This window comes from Ambystoma mexicanum, chromosome 7q, assembly GCF_040938575.1.
Source record: "Ambystoma mexicanum isolate Mex_15411 chromosome 7q, UKY_AmexF1_1, whole genome shotgun sequence".
NCBI classification, from domain to species: domain Eukaryota; kingdom Metazoa; phylum Chordata; class Amphibia; order Caudata; family Ambystomatidae; genus Ambystoma; species Ambystoma mexicanum.
The window spans coordinates 410,171,417-410,188,927 of NC_090941.1; the positions used below are offsets into that span (position 1 = coordinate 410,171,417).

The following is a 17,511-nucleotide window of genomic DNA, read 5'->3' on the forward strand; positions in this document are numbered from 1 at the left end:
AAAACACAGCATCTAAAGTATTCACTTGAAATACTTTGGCAACTTACTGCATGGTAATTAACAAAGTGGCAGCGGCCTGCCTGTATTTAATGGGGAAACGGATACTTGGTGGTGTGGCGGGGGGGGGGGGGGGGGGGCGGGGTTGGGGTTGGGGCAAAGGGGTTTGTTTGCAAAATTAATGTATTGGCATAAGGCTGTAATTGGATTCCATCTATAGGATGCAGAATTTGGGGGCTTGATGTTACCAGTGAAGCATGCAAAAATATATATATTTTTTTTTTGCCTTGTGAATCTTCTATTAAGTTATTTTGTATATAAGAACACACAATTACTCCAGTTTTCCCTTTCAGTTTGAAGAAGAGTTTACCGTCCGCCAAGAGGCCCAGTCCCAACTGCGCAAGAATGAAGAGAAAATCAATGAGCTCGAAGCTGAATTACAGGCCTTTAAATCCAAGGTAATGGAGCATGTTAAGTGAATTTATTGAATACTTGAGCATCAGTGGTGAAACAAATTTCGCTTAATACCTTTCAGACTGGGGTTGCGTTTGGGCTTCGTCTGCAGATTTCCATAGTATTGTTGACTGTCTAGGCTTGGGTTCCGGGTCACCGCATCATGCGTGTAGCGTGGCATTAATTAGGCATGTGGGCCTCCTGATTGATCCTTCTTTAGTTTTTAGGCTTTGTAATTAAACGTCTTCCTTGGGATCCATCTCGGGCTTGCTCCTAGTGTCACATTTTTCCTAGGTAATTAACCACAGCAGTCCGAAGATGCCAGCTCTTAGATGTGGCATTCATCACTGATTCTTATCCCGCTACAGGAAATTATTCCGCGCGCGGTTTCTATTGCGGAAGCTTCAGCTTCGGCCATCCAGGCGTGAAAGATAACCTCCAGCCGAATGAAAACATTTTCTGATAATTTTTCAATTTCAGAAAGTAAACAGATTTAAAACGTGGCAAAAAATATAGAGAGCAGGGTTGGGATTGTGGGGCCAGATAGGATCGGTTACCGCGCAACATTTAATATTCAGATGACCGCTGTAAAATCTGACTTCCTACCAGTGTCTCCATGAGTAGAATGAAGGGAGAGGAAGGGGCTGTTTGTTGGGCGCAGAATTAGCATGTCAGATGCACACGTAGATGACTGTTTAGATGCCATCTGTTTCTTTTTCTGACGGGGTTAGCCAAACGAGGACGCCATCTTGATGTCTTTGAGGACTCGTGGGGAATGGAGCCCTCGGATTCCCTTCCACTCCGTTGTATTTGTAAGGCAAAGCGGGGCACGACACGTGCACTGCTATCAAAGGCACTTCTCTTGCAGTTCTCGATCTTCTGAGAAATGTTTTTGAGAGCACCAGCCAGTTGAACTCGCCCCTTGAAGTTGGAGCTTGTACTGCTACTCCGTGGGAGTTCTCGCTCTTTGATGGCCTGGCTGCTCGCGATTCCATTGATTCGCGTTGGCAGGCTCTTTCATCTACCTCACTGACTACTGACCAGAGAGACTCTTTGGAAGTTAAATGCTTAAAGCTGCACATGACTGTCTCTTGGCTATTGAAAGGGAGCGTCTGACGGACAGACCAAATGCTTGAGCTTCTTAAATCGTACTCTGGGCGCTGTGTGGTTTGCACTAAATGTTACCGAATGGCGGGGTTCTGCTTGTTTGTGTATGCAATGCGCAGTGGTGCTGGTGAGTGGTTGACTAGTGGTACATCAGACAGCAAGAACATGTTTCAGCCTTCACCAGCTAGGGTAATCACTTGTGTGGGTTATTTTATAATGTATATCATTTTACAATTGCTTATTTATAACCGGCTTAATACCCAGAGGTTTCTAAGCGCGGACCCCGGGATCGAACCTGTGTTGCTCCACGTCGTCTTGCTTCCAATGCGAGCGCGTTGCCCATGAGCTATCCTCTCGAAGGGGCTCGGGTAGAGATGCGTCTGTAATTGCCCCCTAAAGCTCGGTGTGTGGGACAAAGGGACAGCAACAGTATCCTAAAGAAAAGGAGTGTGATGCTAAAAGAAATGACCACCCATTTTTGGGGCTCCTCCCAAATCAATAAAAGCAAAGGATCCAAGAATGTGTAGTCATGCCCCCAACCCTGCCTCGTCGGGATCACAAGCCATGGCTTGATATGCCGCACTGGCGGTAATTATATTTTTTTAAATAGAAATCATGAGATCTGCATTGATGCCCCCACTACACCTTTCATCGATGCTGGAATCAGAATAATGAATAAAAGGCATTTAAAGGCAACATTTGCAGCTTGTTTTATACAATGGGTACCAGACTGACTTTAGCAATAACGAGCAGAAGTAAGGTACGCAGATGAGTAGCATTTAGAAAAGGGCGAAGGTCCCCCAGCATAGACGCAGAGCTCAGATCCGCATCCTCAAAGAATGTACAAGCACCTTTGCCTGTATACAGGCGACGGACCAGAAGACGGGGATTGGAAATAAACGCAAAGCCGCACATATCTAGGGCCGTGGGTTTCCAGTGGGGGGTGTACCATGGGTGAGCCAAGAAGCAAATGGTGCTTTGGTATGCAATGTATCCATATCCGCCAATGAGGGCAAACAACTTTGAAATATTTAGAGACTGGCAGTTTTGGCAGGTTAGATCCGAATCTAACTTGCCAAAACTGCCAGTCTCAAACGCCCAGGATAACCCGCATTGGAGAAGTGGTACAGTCCGGAAATGGATCTGTCCACATTGTTTAAGGTCGTCCGAGGCCTGGCAAGCTTGGTACCTCTCCTCTCTAGGAACCCTGGTTCCAGTGTGTCGCATTTGGCTACTGAATCACACCCGCTGATTGACACATTATGCTTTTTATTGGGGTGACTCCCCAGGTTTTAAAACCCTTGATTTTGGGGATCGAGATCAGCAACGGCACCATACAGATGTTACGTTGGTGTTTCAAACTAGCGCTTTCTGGTGCAGAGTTATTGTTTTGTAGCACATCAAAATTCATATACTCGAGTTCATCGACCTCGGAGACCAGGAAGACCGGGTCTGCCATGCCAGTATTTGCAACTTGGAGCTGGCATATAAATGCACATCTCTGAAGCAAGTGCTTACCAACCTGAGCGATCTCCTGAAACACCTTGGCACTCAAACTTCTCAGTATACATTTTGAGTTGGGGACTATATTACTCATGTGCAGGTAACAAAGAAAGGTGAGAAAGCTACGCAAGTTTGGCTAGAGAAAAACGCACAAACTACATAGACTGTAGTACAGGATTCGTTTTCTATAAGCCAACAAACAGCCTGGCATCTGGCTCAGAGTCTCAGCAGCACACTATCCAATAGCATAACGTGCTATGTAAAGTTTATTGAACATATGCACAGAGGTTTATAGTGATCTTTTCGAATGGCATTTTTTCGAATGCCATTATGTCGAAAACATTTTGCTGAAAAAAAATATTTCGAATGTCTTTTTTTTGTAAATGGGGGGTTCCCCGCAACCCCCATTTCTTTAACCCCTTTTTTACTTACGAAACAACAAAAAAACTATAAACTAAAAAAGAATACATTCGAAAAAAATGTCAGCAAAATGTTTTTGACATAATTGTATTTCAAAAAAATGTTTTTGATAAAGTAACTGGATACCATGCACAGACTTCTTCGCATCAGACGGCATGTCGGGGCCCTTCCCAGGAAGGGGACGGGGCGTATGCCCCTTTTAGCCTGCCATAAAAATGTCTCTCCGCTCATCCCCATCCTCCCCCAAATCCCAATATAGCGCTTCCGCACCTTGGCATAAAAAGTGTTCTAATAGAGAACCCCAGAAGATGCGGTGGTGAATATTAGCATAGTTTGGCATTCACACCGATACATTGCCAAAGAAAGACTTTAACCATTGTGTGGAACCAGAAGCACATTGTGTCTCCAATTTCAGCTGACTGTCCAACAGAAACCCCACATTCTTTATAAGTGCAACCTTTCTGTGGCAAATGCTGGATTTCGGGGGCCACAGTGTGCTGTTGGAGAGCTGAGGCCACTAACCCAGCACCATCATTTCAGGCTTTTGTTTGGCCCAGTTTAAGATTCTTGCTGATAAGCTACTTTAGTGGTCACCCGTGATGCAAAATAAACTACTTGCATGTCTGGGATGGGAGATAGAGTAACAGACAGGTACGTGCTAACACATGAATCAGCACACATGGTGCTTAGCAGGCAGAGGTGGGCATTACAGCAATAACCATGATGCAGAGCCTCCGAACACCAGGGAAGCGAAGTAGACCTGGATATTAAAGTGATGCATGATTAAAACGGTCTAAGGGAAAGAAACGACATCACTGTAAAACTGTCCCATCTATGAAGGTGGCCAACTAGGGTCCTGTGGTCGACCATAGGACAGCAGATCTACCCATTGCCTCGGTCACTCTCCAAAGGCAAACCGTCCCTTGTCACATTGATAATGGTGTTCTATACAATTGTCCTAAAGTCTGACTGTAGACGATGCAGTCTACTCAGTGAAAGGATGAATCTGGGATAACACCACTCTCTATAACTGGCTTCTCCAACCTTTTCAGTAATTGGAAGAGACTTCAGATCAGTGAAGACTACTCCGAGCTACCGTTTAAAGTAAGAAACAGTCGATAGATTCCTTTTAACTTTTAAAGGGATCTGCACTGCCCTTTTACCATCCCTTGGCACAACTATTTCATCTCTCAAGGTCGTATGAGACCCTGAAATTATCTTTATTCTTTTTGTGTGGATGGGCCTTTAATCGCCTTCCCCTAAGCAGGCCCACCACTTAAGAAGCAAGTGCACGATTGTAAGTGAAGCAAGTTTATTGTACAATCGTTTATTGTAAAATCCTCCAGAGAGGCGCTAGATGACGCTGAGAGTCAAACTAACCCAAGTTGACACATTATATACATTTTTGCAACAGTTAAAACACTCCCATATATTTTATTACAATCCCCCCCACATGTGATTGGACAAAACCTATACAAAGAAATCCCATCTTTTCCATTTCTTCCATTCTCATTGGTGACTTATAATCTTAACTACCATCTTCAGATTGTATTTATAGCACACTCCTTCTTGGGATTTGTCTGTGGTCGGTCATGACATCATCACACATTTAAATACTTTTGTACAAACATAATTCTATACAAGTAACAACTGGCCTGAGTCCTTTGACCGTAATGGTAATTGCACATGGTTCGCATGGATAATTCATCAACATTGAGGAAAGCAGAAAAAACAAGTTCCCTTTGAACTGACGATAACCATCTCATCCACCTCAACTTTTACTGGCATCGCGGAAACATTCTAATCTAAATAACTAGCATTTCAACATGCACTGTGCACATACAACATCAATTGTATTCACATCTGTGAATACAATTGAAATGCCTGGGTATTGATCGCTTTAGCCTCGGGCGTTACTGCACCCCATATTTATTGCTGGTCAAATCAAGTGGCCGGGTCCCTCTGCAAAACTTCAATGTAGTTAAGGAGATTACATCTACCTCCTGCCGATCTACCAAGCCATAAACGTTTCCTGTTAAACGTCTGACCATCTGCTTGGTTAATCGTTGTTTCTCCTTTAACCTTCAATCCTGCAGAACTAGATTTTCCCAGCGGCCTGAAATTCACTGCACAAACTGCTGGCTGCAGAGTCTAAATGAATTCATAAAACCTCACTACATACAGATTTATACATTCCTTATGATGTATTTTCCTCAGTGTGCATTGTGAGAAACCTGACGGTATTCTCCCACCTACTCCCCCAATATCTTCCAATCAGGTGGCCTGGGAAGGGCCATTGCTTTTGGATCCCGAATCTGAGGGTGGACAAGCGAGGGAGGATCACCTGAGTGGAAGGCCACAGGGGATTGGGAGGACAATACCCAAGGGCGAGACATGGTATTCCCTCTTTCTTAATTGTACAACCCCCAACCCTGCTCGGCCTTTATGGGGTATTTCCACTCTCACCCCATCTCCCCCTCCCCATTTCCAATACGTACTGGGGACGAAGAGGAGGCAATCGGGAGTAATGAGGATTACCCATAGAAACAACATAGGGATACAAAGTTAGGCTTGCCATCTAACACCTTTGAATTGTCCCACTAATAGTCAGGCACTTTTTCCCACCTTTCCACACCTGACTCCAATTGACTCACCTGCATTATAAAAAGGGTGGTTCTGCCGGAAGCATTGAGCGAGCTGGGGTTGATGGATGGAAACAGGAAGCCAAGCCCAGAAGGACTGGTGGAGTGTGGGACGCTGAGACGCTGGACCGGTGTGTGTGAGGGGGGTGCAGCGTGGTGAGGGAGCTGTGCCTCCAGGAAGCCGGAGCGGGACAGAAGACAGTCTATAGGCCTTGTTTAGGCCAGTGCTTGTTCCCCTGGGACATGTGTGGGTTGCAGGGGTGTCGGAGGGGCAGGTGGTGAGACCCTGACCTTGACCCAAACCGATTTGAACTGCTCGCCTGCGCCGCACTACTAGTGGTGAGTTGAATGAGCCAGAAAGAATCGCAGTAGCGTACGGGTGGCTGGAGCGGGAGCAAGACTGTTGAGAAAAGTGAACCGCCCGGTGAGCAAAAGCAGAGAAAGAAAGCAAAGCAAAACAAAAAGTAAAGGCGAAGCAAGCGGCAGCTGGAAACAGGTGAAAGAAAGCAAAGCAGAGTGACAGAAAAGGTGCGAGGAAGTAAAGAAAGACAGAGCAAGTGCGCTGATGGCATGGAAACAGCCAAGAGGGGGCTGCAAGAGACCCAAAACAGAGAGACAGCAAAGAGATTGAGAGAAGGAAAACAGACAGTCAAGAGAGGTTGAAGTAACCTGAACGTGATAGAGGGTGCAAGCGACTCAAGAGAAATACAGTGTGTGCAAAAGGCATGATAAAGCGGAAATGAAAGGTGCATGTGAGCACAGTGAAAAAAAAAGGTGCAAGAGCGCGTTGAAAAGCAAAGAGAAGTGTGCAAGATGAACATAAAGGTGGAAAGAAGGTGCAAATGTGCAAGAAAGGAAAAGGTTTGCAGAAAGCACAGTAAAATGGAAAAGGACAGAGTGAAAGAGGCGAGGCACAGAAGAGGAAAAGGTGCCAGAGAATAAGGAAAGGTGTTAGAGGTCCTAATAGCTGCGCCCCGGAGGAGCAAAGAACCCAGTGTTCTCCGAAAGTCTCTTATACACCCCACATGAAATAATTGTACAGTGGAAGGTACATCCTGACAAGAGGAACTTTTTGTTTGTTGAACTGTGTAAAGAGGGGCCTGGGCTTGGGAACCCTAAGAGACTGAACAGGAACTGTCTTTTTGTTTGGAACTGGAAAGATCGAAGCTTGGGGAGGGAGCCCCAAGAAACAGAGACATTGTGAACTCCATTGACTTAATGCAAGAGGAAGGTTCCAAGGGCAACCTTTTTGAATTGAACTATTTGTAAGACTACCTGAAACCAGCTGTGGCTTACATTTCCTTTTTGAGTCCCCCATTTTTCCTTCACGAGCATCCTCTATCACATTTGGTTTAAGACTGAGGGCAAGCATGGGTTTGGACACAGACAAACGTTGCTTTTGGATTTACTGGCATCAACAGCCCTGAGAAGCATCAGTCGAGGGAACAATTCCCTTTAGAGTTAGGGCCAGATAAGCATTACACCACCCCACAACGTTTGATAATCAAGGTTTTGAAACTGTTACACTTGAGTCTGTCTCTCTTGATACCATGCCTGTCTCACAGCATGCATGTTTAATAAATATCTCCCCTCTACAATGTGTTCTTCTGGACAGGCCCCCCTTTCCCGCATGCACATTAGGAAACTCCTTGTTGCCAGCTTTTGGACACTCCATAGCACATTATGACTGAATTGTTTTTATATTTCATTTTGTGGTTTTAGCATTTTATTTTTCTATGATATGGCATTTATAACGCGCCTATACACATGTTTCAAGGCGTGTGCAAATCTAATGGGTATCAAATTTAAAGACAAAGTAACACTAAAGAAGCATATCCCATTCACAGTTAACTACACTAGATACATATAGAATTGCAACATCGCGCCCAGTTCGCTGCACCCCCAGTCACAAATATGGTGCACACAATATGAACCTCTTAATCATGGGGACCTTTTCGACCACCCCAACATTTCCAATCCGCTAATTATATCCAATTTGTTTTATACCAACTTGTTTTTTCATCAAAGTTATGGTGGGTTTAAATAGGCTTGAAAAAACCCTTCCACATGAAATGTGTAAGATTGTCATTTGAGCAAAGGCCCACACAGCACAATGCCACCCAGTAGCCGTTGCTGGAATTTCACTTCCAGTTCAGTGCCAGGTGGGAATTGTCAGTATGAAAATTTAGCTTAAATGCCATGACTTTGCCCCGGGAAAATGGCTTTGTCAGTAGGGCCGTGCCCTTTGTTTAAAAGGTTTGGAAACCTGTTCACTTAGACTTTTCTCAAAGTTACAATACTAGAGCTTTTCTCTTGCTGAACGGATTTGGATGACATTTTCCAAAATTAGTTTGCACTGGGCCCCTCCAAACTGGCCATTTTGAGGAAAATCTATTAAAAGGTGGAAAAGGAAACAATTTCCCAATTTTTCCATTGAGAAAAGGTGCTTTAAATGAACCCCTGTATTTGTCAACTGCTGGACGGATTTACACCAAATAAGAAAAAACGAGGGCATAATGTGTCTCAGATGTGCATTTTGGTGGTCTGGGGTTAATCTGTCCAGTATTGAAATATTTGATAGCAAAAGGAATGCCCCCTGCTCCTGACAGTATTGTGTAGATCTACCTTGGTGCTTTCCAGCACACAGGCCGAGAGGCTTTTCAGTAATGAAAACCACTATTTTTTGTATTTGCTTGATGCAAATAATTCCAAGAGTGCCCCCGAGGGATGACAAAAATAAAAAGTGCTCCAAACTATGTTTCGAGGAGAAGGGGTGCATTCATATCCTGCTACAGGTGGAGAGGGGAAAAGGGACCATTCCCCCATGTGCAAATATGGAGAAGATGTTTGGCTTATTGGGGGATTCCTGCGGGAATCATGCAAGATTCCTGCACAATTGGAGCAAGGCGGGTTTGGAAAAGAGATACATCGCAAGAACCGGGGGGGGGTAATGGGTAGAGGGTCATTCAGGTAAAACATAAGGGAGGGAGTGATGGGACCAAGAATAGATGAGGGGGGTCATGGTGAATGTCAGGGACGATGGGAAGACTTTTTTTAATTTCGGAGTGTTTGCTCATTACCATGGGAATCTGCAAAACATTATGTTACCGCAGGGATGTCCATACCCTGCATTATCGTGGAAATGATTATCAGGAATGGTGCCCATGGGAAGAGAGGACATAATTAGTTGTTAGCACAAGAAATTATCGTGGGGGAAAAAGAGGAGTAATCAGTAGCCTATGGATTTCTGGGATTTGCTATAAGTGTTTTAAACCTGCACAGAGGTGGAACTACCAGGCAGGGGGCTATGGGTCTTTTCTAATAATTGGTACCGCATTTACAACCGAAAGCCATTGCCAGTGGACCTTGAGGTCACTAGCTATGTTCCTCTGGTTTTTTAAATGTGGGGCAACATAGTCAGCAGAGGCAATGACTAGTGGGCCATTGACCAAGGGCGAGGGGCAGTGGACCCTGAGGCCGTTGACTGTGGATTTAGACTATGGCTTGTGGGATCTGGTTAGGTACTAGAGAAAGGGTATGGGCCTCAGCAACTAGGCTGGGGCCTCTGGCCATGGACGGTCATGGCCAGGAGCCGTCACGTTTTTAAAATCATTGATGCACTATGGAAAGTGGCCACGCCCAAATGCTGTGGCCACTGGCCCAAAGGTCATGACTACTAGGCCCGAAGAAACTTAAGTATAGAAAAGCCCTTAAAATTAATTGAGAAAACTTTAGTTAAGAGAGTGTTTAGGTAATGTGACAGGTTAGAAGAAGGACACAGACTCTGATCTTCCATTTCACTATTGATCTATACTAAAAAGGAAAACTCCTAACATTCCCTATACTTCAGGTATACTCCTAGCTTTTCCCTACCTAACAAAACTGACTAGGGTTGTCAGTGAGTCCAAAAGGAAGATTACTCCACTGTCTGAATTAGCCTATTTTATCCCTACCACTATTGGAACAACGAAAGTTACAGGAGAATGACCCAATTCTCATGTTAGCTGGTTCTTCACCTGTTTTAGTTTAATAGGATATGTTTAAAATATTTCTCAGCAACATCTTTGATTGGACGAGAGAGTTCTGATATCTGGTTACTCCAAGTTTCAATCTTCTTTTCTCCTTGACCACTCTTTTCTTCATATACTGTTCTTGTTTGGCTTTCTTTATCCTTTCCTCCTCAAAATACCAATCTAGTCCTCCTTCTCTGTACTCAGATTAAAGCTTTTCCTTATTTAATGTCGACTTTTTATATTGTTGGGAACTAGATGGCATGTTCCCACAAACCTCACAGCTTCTGAGATTGGTGACCAGGGCCCTTGTGTGTCCTCCTGGGACCTGGCCTCCCACACCCAATCGCCTACAGCCTCTGCACCTCCCAGCACTTTGCTTTGGAACCCACTGGCCTGTGCACCACAGGCTTGCACTTACCTATGTATTGGTGGTATATCACTCCACCTAGGCATTTACAGCTGCTAACTCCCTAGCACTTCCCACCTGTTATACATGATTTCACAGAAGGGATTCACAATGAGTTACAAAATGACATCACCGGGAACATGAAACGGGGGTGCCGAGTTAAGATGGTCATCACTTCCCACACCTCCTGAATTTCAATGGTTTTGTTGCATTAAATCCAATCACATGAGCTCTCTCCTGTTTTTTCAGTGAATATATATTTAAATATATACACATACTGTTGCAAAGTAGTGGGTTAATACTGGATTCTGGACACATTCTGAATCCCTTAATCTCTGCAGACATCCTCACCTCTAACCCGTTCATCACTCCCCTCTCCTGGACTGACCACTTTCTCCTCTCCTCCCGTCTGGGCCCCCTCAGCCGTCTTTCCGTGCCACCACCCGCAATGCCAGCCTCCTCCGTCATTCGACCGCTGAAGCGAGTGTCCGTTGCTGCTTTTGCTTCTACTTTTATCCCCGCCACCCTCGCTTAAGACTCTTTCCCAGATGCTGTTCTTGCTAACCTTCGCCTCTCCATCTCCAATACCCGTGACATCCTTGCCCCCGTCATGAGCATCCGCCTGAAGCCTCTCTCCAAGCGTGATGGCTTGTATGACTCCGATCTAGCTTCGCTGAAACGAAAGTGCAGAATTGCTGAACTGAAGTGGCAGACCTCAGGCTCATCCACTGAGAAACTGGCCTGCTGCCTGCTCCAAAGGCAATACTGCTTCTCTGTTCGCTCCAAGAAGAGGGTCCACACCCAAGCCCTCATCTCTGGAGCCACAAACAATACAGCTGATTTTTTTGAGATCTGCAAGGAATTCACCAATCCAAATAGTCTCTACCTACCTCCCGCCCTGCCTACTTACCAGTCTCTCTGAACTTCCCATTTCTCATCTAAAACCCAGGACATCCTGGCCCCACTCTCCACCACCCCCACTCACCTTATGGCTCTCCTGCCTCCCTTGATTCTCCCACGCCCTCCCTGCACTCTCCTCCTTCTCGCCCTTTGCACCTGATGAGGTCTCTAAAGTTCACTGCTCTTATGAAGGTCTCATCCAAATAGGTGCTCCCCTGTTCTTCCAGACCTAGTTAAGGACAACATCTCCTCTCTCGCCCCGGCTCTTGCCGATCGCTCTAACCACTGCTTTGCCACCGGCTCTTATTCTTACTCTTCATCCCAAAAGCACTCCCTTGTGCACCCTCTCCTAAAAAAAGCAGTCTGCTGACCCTTCCTAACTGGCTATCCATCGTCCCATCTCTACCACCCCCTTCCTGGGCTAATTCTTTGAAAAGTTGGTCTTCCCCCAAGTGATCCGTCACACTGCCTCCATGACCATTAATCTGGTTTCCGGGTATCCAAGTCAAGGAAACTGCTCTCCTGAACAACCGTGAGGATTTGCTCGCTGATCTCGACTGCAACTCTCCTGCTGCTTTCATTCTCCTTGATCTCTCCTCTGCCTTTGACACAGTTAACCATTGTATCCTCACAACATGGTTCTGTGACACCTTCAGCATCACAGTCCAGGCACTAGATTGGCTGACCTCCTTCCTAACTAACCGCCCTTCCCAGTTGCAACTGGACCCTTTCTCCTCCACTGCTACACTTTCTACCTGTGGCATTACCCAGGGCTCTATCCTCTCGCAGTGGCTCTTCAATATCTACCTCGCCTCTCTTGCCCACCTGATCTCCTCCTTCTGTCCTCATTTCCAGTGCTATGCTGATGACACAAAACTTTCTTTCAAACTTCAATCTACTACCTCCTCCTCTCATATTCCCAATTGTCGGACTGCTATTCCGTCATGGTGTGCTGCTAATGATCTCGGTCTTAATTTCAGTGAGACTGAGATCCTTCTGATTGGGACACCTGCGCCCTGTTTCCCTCCTGTCCTCTTGCTTCCCTCCTTGGGCCCTCTACTTGCACCTTCCAGTGAGGCCAAACATCTCAATCATTTTCAACTCCTCTGTCCTTTACCCCTCACTTTGTGGACCTTGCCAAGAAGGCCCATTTTCAGCTTCACCTCTTTAGAGGCATTCTTCCTTTCCTTACCGTTCCCTAGTAGCTCGATGTCTCCAGAGCTCTGGTCCTTTCCAGGCAGGACTACTGCAACAGCCTCTTTCTCAATCTGCCCCTTTCCTTCCTCGACCCCCTTCAACAAATCCATAATAGGGCTGCAAGACTTATCCTTGGTCTCAAGGCCAGGGACCGCATCTCTCCAGCCTTAAAATCTCTCCATTGGCTCCCGGTGGCCGCAAGGATCAAATACAAGATCCTCTGCATAATCCACAAGGCTTTCTGGGGTCTGGGACCCCGCCATCTCCAACTATATCTCCCCAAATACCTCCCTGCTCAAGCCCTCTGCTCTTCTAGCTCAAACTCTCTGCTGATCAAACGCTTCTCCAAGCATAGAGTGGGGGGCAGTACTCTCTCTTCGGTTGGTGACTCTCTTTGGGACAGCCTCTCTGTACCTCTCAAACTTGAGCCGGATCTCCTTAAATTCTGGAAACTTCTCAAAACTCTTCTTTTCTCTACCACCTCCTCTCTCACCCTCCCCAGCTAATCCCCTCCCCCCCCCCACTGCCGCTGAGACATGCAGCCTGTTCCTTCACGAGTCCCACAGATTACCAGGCTGTTGTTAAAATTCAGTGTACTGATATACTGTGGTTTCATATTGTATGATGTCTGGATACATCTGTGTATCATATTATGGTTTTATCCATTTTTTTTAAAATGTTTTATGAAATTATATTATTGTGTGTGAAAATGTATAATAAAACTGAATATATTCTTGTTTGCTAAAAACGGTGCCTTGTTCAATGGTCCAAATTATCATTGGTACCAAGCCCAGGTCTTGACGAGATAACGCTTTGTGACACGTACTGTATCACCTTCCTTTGGTGTATTTATTGTTGATTGCCCACGAGGTAGGAAGGCTGTGATTCCCCCACCGTGGGGTGAGCCGTTGTGAGAGGAGTGACTTAAATATGAGGCCAGTATATACCTGCAGCATAGAGCTGCGCTGCCCCAGGGCACGATTGCTCTGCTATCCTGTCAGTCTTAAGGTTAACGATTTCAGGATTGAAAATGAATGGGAGCTTTTTAGCACCACTGTTGCCTAGATGGTCCTGGTTAGCTTGACACCAGCTAGGCGGGGGTACTCTTCATTCCCCCATGCTATCTGGTGACATATAAAAATACCTGTGACGTTAACTCTGTTTGGGAGCACATGTGCAAAGTAGAGTTAGAAAACATCTATATGAGATTTTAAGCAGCATGGGTCATGAATGATTGCACTTCTAGTTGACATTTCATGTGAAAGTGCATTTATGGCACTCTACTTGCTTGATCCTCATTCCCCAGAGGTAGCCCATAATGAATGGTCGATACCAGATGCGCATCTTTATTTCAATCCCAGGGGGCTTAACCTGTGAACTGTGCCTGCCCGAACGCTAATGGCACACTTCTCCCTTCTTGTATGAAGTGCTGCTTGCGGGCTCCTGCAAATCAGGGCTTGAAAGCTATTCTCATAAAGTCAGGCATTTCTAATCTTGATGGATTCTTACCATGTCTAATGTTTTGGGGCCACAGGAAGAGGGTGTTGTCCCTGGGGCATCCGCCATATACCACCTCTGGGTAGACATCGGAGCGCACATGGTCTCTTAAGTTCCTCTTCCTGATCTTACGCTCGAGATTCCATCACAACACAAATACTCATGCACACTCAGGCCCGATTCTTCAGCAGCCAAAGCTATGTTACTTTAAATGAGAACTTCTGCAACCCTCTTACCATAGCTCTTGTGTTCAGTACCTAAAAACCTCTTCCTAACCCTCATTTGGAAGGATCTAGATTCACTTCATCAAGAGTGCACATCTCGCCCTCCTGTGGGAGAGTCCTTACAAGAAACATGTTGACCATCAGTAAGATGAACTGAAGGTGCAGAGACTCTTGAGGAGGGTAACATTTGCTAGTCTGTAGGCCTGTGGTTTCCACATATATTTAAAAAGTGCCAAGGTCACTCGTTAGGGAGTCATTATGTACCATTGCCTCGGTCTGCCCCTCTAAACTTTGCAACCTATGGTCTGCCAGTGGCTCTTATCTCCTTAATGGAGACTTTCTTTCTGGTGAGGTTAACCTACAATTGAGGAGGGGTCTAGAACCTGTTTTCTTGTCGGAGGAGAAGGATAATAATTGGGGCACCCTCCCCAAACTAAAAGTACTGGGACCCAGAGGAATCCTCAAGAAAGGAGTCCCAAGTATGCAGGGTCTGTGCAGTGTGTCTCCCTAACTGAACCTCCAGGCAGTCATCGGGAGGAGGAACCGCTGTATGTCTAGACTCTAATCTGTCAGTGCCCCTATCTGGAATCCAAAAGTTCAAACTGTCAGGCCTGATTTATCAACCCTTCTGCCTACATGCCATCTTCCAGGGCAGTCAGCCCCTCCCAAAGTCTTACTGCTTGCCACCTCATGTATTAAGATCTTCGCCAAAGCTTTTTTGGGACGTGGAGAGGAGTCCATCGTCCAGGAACTGCTTACTGTCCCTTGGGGAATTAACCAAATAGGTCCCTGCAGCCCCTTCACCATCTGTTCAGTGCCATGCAATGCGCCTTACTTTAAAAAGCGAGAAGCTGTTTGGTAACACCAGTTAAACTATCATTTGCATTACACTTAAACTCTTTTTCCCCCTCTGCCAGAGTGCTTCCATAGTGAACACCTAGACAGAGGACTCTTGAGCACTGAACACCCGTGAAACCATGCTAGCAAATTTCAACTCCAACTCTCATGCTGTTCTCATTCTCCTCTGCCTTTGACGCGGTCAACCATTCCAGCCTCATAAAACGACAGTGACACCCTCTGCATCACTGACCAGGCACTGGACTGGCTGACCTCTTTGCACACTAACCACCCTTCCCAGCTGCAATTGAGCCCTTGATCCTCCTCCACCACCCTCTCTACCTGTGGTGTCCCCCAGCGCTCTATCCTATCGCTCCTCAATATCTATCTCACCCCTCTTGCTCATCTGATCTCATCCTCCACGCTTAATTTCCAGTGTTATGCAGATGACGCACTGCTTTCCTTCAAACTCCCCTCTACTGTCCGCCAGTCAGGCATGGTAGTCCGTGAACAATGTCTCTGTCTCAATACCAGTAAGATGGAAATTCTCATTGGGACACCTGTGCCCTTTTTACTTCATTCTTGTGCCCGCTTTTCCTTCTACCCTTTGGCCACCCTCTCTGGGCCCTCTACCCCCACCATCTTGTGAGGCCAAAAACTTAGGGATCATCTTAGACTCTGCTCTCTCCTTCATCCCTCACATCATGGACCTTACCTAAAGTCCCACTTCCAGCTCCACCTCCTCAGAGACATTCAACGTTTTCTCACCTTCCCTCAGAATTTCAATGTCTCCAGAGCTCTGGTCCTTTACAGGCTGGACTACTGCAACAGCCCCTTCCTCAATCTCCTGCTCTCCTCGCCTCCTCCAGCTAATCCAGAATAAGGCTGCAAGACTTATTATTGGCCTCAAACCCAGGGACCTTATCTCTGCATCCCTGAAATCTCTCCACTGGCTTCGGGAGGCTGTAAGGATCCAGTTCAAGACACTCTGCATCATCCATAAGGCCTTCTGCAGCCTTGGACCACGGCATCTCCAACTTTCCCTCCCTAAATATTCCCCTGTTAGAGCCCTAGTCTCCTCTAATTCAAACTCTGACTGTCAAACGTTTCTCTAAGCAGAGAGTGGGGGGCATATCCCTCTCTGCGGCTGGTGTCTTCCTTTGGAACAGCCTCACTGCTCCTGATTTGAACCAGACCTCTTTCAATTCTGGAAACTGCTCACAACTCTGCTCTTCTCTACCTCCTTTCCATTTTCCCACTTCCTTGCTAATCAGCCCACTGCATCTTGGTGGCCTGATCCTCATGAACCTTAGAGGATCTCAGGTCCTTCCTCCCAGTCATTACCTGCACCCCCCTCCCCCATCCTGCACTGCATTTCCCTGCAAGACCCTGCCTGGTGGCTCCACCCACCACCCTTGAGAACTGTCGTACTAGCACTTAGCCTGAGGTGCTCCTCCTGGCTCCCCTTAGTACTTCCCTCTTGGGCCCTCCTCCAGCACTTGTCCGCTCCTTCGCTCCCCCTTTCCTTCCTCCTCCTTCTGCACTTCTGTTCATTGCACTTGCACGGCCGAATGCCACAAGGCCTAGTAGGACCATGACTGTGTATATATTATTGTTGTTCTTTGTTTTCTTGCACTGTTATTATTTCCCCTGTTCCCTTCCCATTTAGCCTTGTGGCGCTTTAAAACACAATTCTGTTGTATAAAGCACCTTACAAATGATCAATAAAAGAAGATAAATACATTACTACTCGTAGACTGTGAAAACGTTTTGCATACGCCAGTACTCCAATCCCTTGCAGCTTTTATTTGTGCATAGTGATTTTTGTACTTGCTCTGGCACAAGTATGGTTAACACTGCTTAAGGGGGCCGGCGAACTGCTCGGTGCCAGCTGGCATGCTACCAATAGTTGTTAGAGGCTGCTGTTCTAGACATTTCACTGCAAACAGAAGATTAGAAATGGGGTGCTTAACCAAGTATTGAAATCCTAATGAGGAGGCAGATAACTAGTGCAGAAATATAAGATGTGCCCTCTCATTGGAGATTTTATCATTTCTATTTTTATTGTACTTTATATAGCGCCTTTGTCCAAAGCGCTTTACATGGAAAGAAACAACGGTACATAAAAATCAGTAGTGCATGTCGATATTCAGATACTTTCGGTAACAGGCAATCGAGGACAATGAAGCAGTTGCGTTTTCAGGGAACAACGGAACAGAGAGTAAAAAGTAATGGAGTGGAGAGACAGGGGGAACATGTTCCAATTTAGAGGAGCTGAAAAGAATGAAGGTGGGATTGAGCATAGGGGGCGGGGA

At 46.0% G+C, this 17,511-nt stretch overlaps 1 protein-coding gene across 7 annotated transcripts in view; it reads left to right on the forward strand.

The window, feature by feature from the left end:
• The window catches only part of DIAPH3 (diaphanous related formin 3), a 2,562,783-nt gene that overhangs the window by 1,023,866 nt on the left and 1,521,406 nt on the right, over positions 1-17,511 (forward strand). For all 7 annotated transcript variants that reach the window (XM_069640497.1, XM_069640493.1, XM_069640496.1 and 4 more), the window contains one exon: positions 351-455. In XM_069640497.1, the coding sequence (XP_069496598.1) occupies positions 351-455 (105 nt within the window). The remainder of the gene's footprint in view (positions 1-350; positions 456-17,511) is intronic.